This window comes from Colobus angolensis, unplaced genomic scaffold (assembly GCF_000951035.1).
Source record: "Colobus angolensis palliatus isolate OR3802 unplaced genomic scaffold, Cang.pa_1.0 Scaffold55, whole genome shotgun sequence".
NCBI lineage: Eukaryota > Metazoa > Chordata > Mammalia > Primates > Cercopithecidae > Colobus > Colobus angolensis.
In genome coordinates, this window is record NW_012119043.1 from 1,054,190 (window position 1) to 1,056,354 (window position 2,165).

General features: G+C 54.5%; 1 protein-coding gene across 1 annotated transcript in view; it reads right to left on the minus strand.

Moving 5' to 3' along the window:
- The window catches only part of ZNF500 (zinc finger protein 500), a 31,056-nt gene that overhangs the window by 10,530 nt on the left and 18,361 nt on the right, over nt 1–2,165 (minus strand). The window contains exon 2 of the mRNA XM_011961423.1: nt 1,355–1,893. Within this exon, the coding sequence (XP_011816813.1) occupies nt 1,355–1,795 (441 nt within the window). The 5' untranslated portion in view covers nt 1,796–1,893. The remainder of the gene's footprint in view (nt 1–1,354; nt 1,894–2,165) is intronic.

The following is a 2,165-nucleotide window of genomic DNA, read 5'->3' on the forward strand; positions in this document are numbered from 1 at the left end:
AGGATGGTCTCGATCTCCTGACCTCGTGATCCGCCCGTCTCGGCCTCCCAAAGTGCTGGGATTACAGGCTTGAGCCACCGCGCCCGGCCGACTTCTCCCTTTTAATCTCCAGCAGTTCAGTGACTGAAACTGAAGCAGCAGGAATGAGTAAGAGGCCTCCCCTGCTCCTTCAAATGGGGCCGGAAGGAGATGGAGAGACACCGTCTATAGAGATTTCGGGGTGTCAGAAGGGTCCTGTCTGTGCTGTCCAGTACAGTAGCCACTGGCCATGTGTGACGACTGAGCCCTTGAGAGGTGGCCAGTGCGACTGAGGAACTAATTTAACATTCTACACAGTGGCCGGGCGCAGCGGCTCATGCCTGTAATCCCAGCACTTTGGGAGGCCGAGACAGGCGGATCACTTGAGGCCAGGAATTCGAGACCAGCCTGGCCAACATAACGAAACCCTGTCTCTACTAAAAATACAAAAATCAGCCTGGTGTGGTGGCGGACGCCTGTAACGCCAGCTACTTGGGAGGCTGAGGCATGAGAATCACTCCAGCCTGGGCGACAGAGAGAGACTCTGTCTCACAAAGACAAAAATAAAATAAATGTGCATAGCTATAATTTCAAAAAGTTAACACGTGGCAGGCAGCTACTGTTTTGCATGGCATAGTTCTAGAACCTCTGGGGGCGCTAACCAAACTGCCCCCCATGCCCCTGGTCTTTCTTCTCAGTGTTCTCCCACTTTGGGGGCCTTTTCAACTCCCTGCCTTGGAAGGTGCTGGACCTGTCCCCCACCAAAACCTGTGTTTGGGGCTGGCGTAGTGGCTCATGCCTGTAATCCCAGCACTTTGGGAGGCCGAGGTGGGAGGATCACTTGAGGCTAGGAGTTCAAGACCAGTCTGGGCAACATGGCAAAACCCTGTCTCTACAGAAAATACACAAAATTAGCCAGGTGTAGTGGTGCATGCCTGTAGTCCCAACTACTCAATAGGCTGAGGTGGGAGGATCCCTTGAAGCCTGGAGGTAGAGGCTGCAATGAGCCGTGATCATGCCACTACAACCTGGGAAACAGAGCGAGACCCTGTCTCAAAAAAAAAAAAAAAAAAGAAAGAAAGAAAAGAAAAAGAAAAAGAAACACCTGTTTGGCCTATCCTAGGAGAGTGCTCACAAACCTTCTGCACTAGCTAATAAAGGGCTATCGGGGTAGGATGAGGTTAATCAAAGGGTGGATGCCCATTGGGCAAGGCTGAGAAACCTTTTGCAGTTGCCTTCTTCAAAAGGGTTCAGGGGCCAGGCAGCCACACTTAGTCACCCAGTGACCAAGGAATCTCCAGCTGCAGACCCCAGCAGCAGGGCCCCATTTCCTCACCTGAGGGTCAAAATGCCCCCACCTCACCCGCTGCCTGGGTTTCCTGGGCTCTCGCTGCAGCCCTTCCACGAGGACCACGGCCTCCTCACCGCTCTCCGGCTGCTGCTCACGCACCCGAGCCTGGATCTCCCCTGGCAGCACAGTCAGGAACTGCTCCAGCACCAGCAGCTCCAGGATCTGCTCCTTAGTGCGCAGCTCCGGCCGCAGCCAGCGGCAGCACAGTTCCCAGAGGCGGCTCAGGGCCTCCCGGGGCCCAGCCACCTCCTGGTAGCAGAAGAGCCGGAAGAGCTGGCGGAAAGTCTCAGGGCTGGGGTCCTCCGACTCCAGGGAGGGCTCCTCTTCCAAGCAGAAGTCCTCCTCCACCTTCACAATCAGGATCTCATCCTGTTCCAGGTCCTGCTCCAAGGTTGGCAGGGGCTGGAGGTCAGGGACCGTGGCCATTGCTTCCGGTGGGCCTTGTTCCTTTTCAGGCCTTAGAGTCGAACCTGTCTCTCTCTATACCTCTGGCCAGACACAGGAAGAGGGTTTTTTTCAGGGCCCTGTGCAGAGATGATAAAACCATCTAAAGGGCAGCCCTGGGGCTGAATAAGCCCTTTGTACTGGGAAGCCAATGCCCTGGTTCCAAGGCCAATTCATCCCACGATGGAGAAGGAAAAGGAAAAAGGAAAAGGAAGTACATGAATGCCATCGTTGCTATTAATTCCCGGGGAATTCACTGAAGGGCTCTGGGCTTTGCTTTCTCACTGGGCAAACAGACGATAATAGGACCTACACACACAGGTTGCTGATGGAACTAAAACGGATGGCTGGG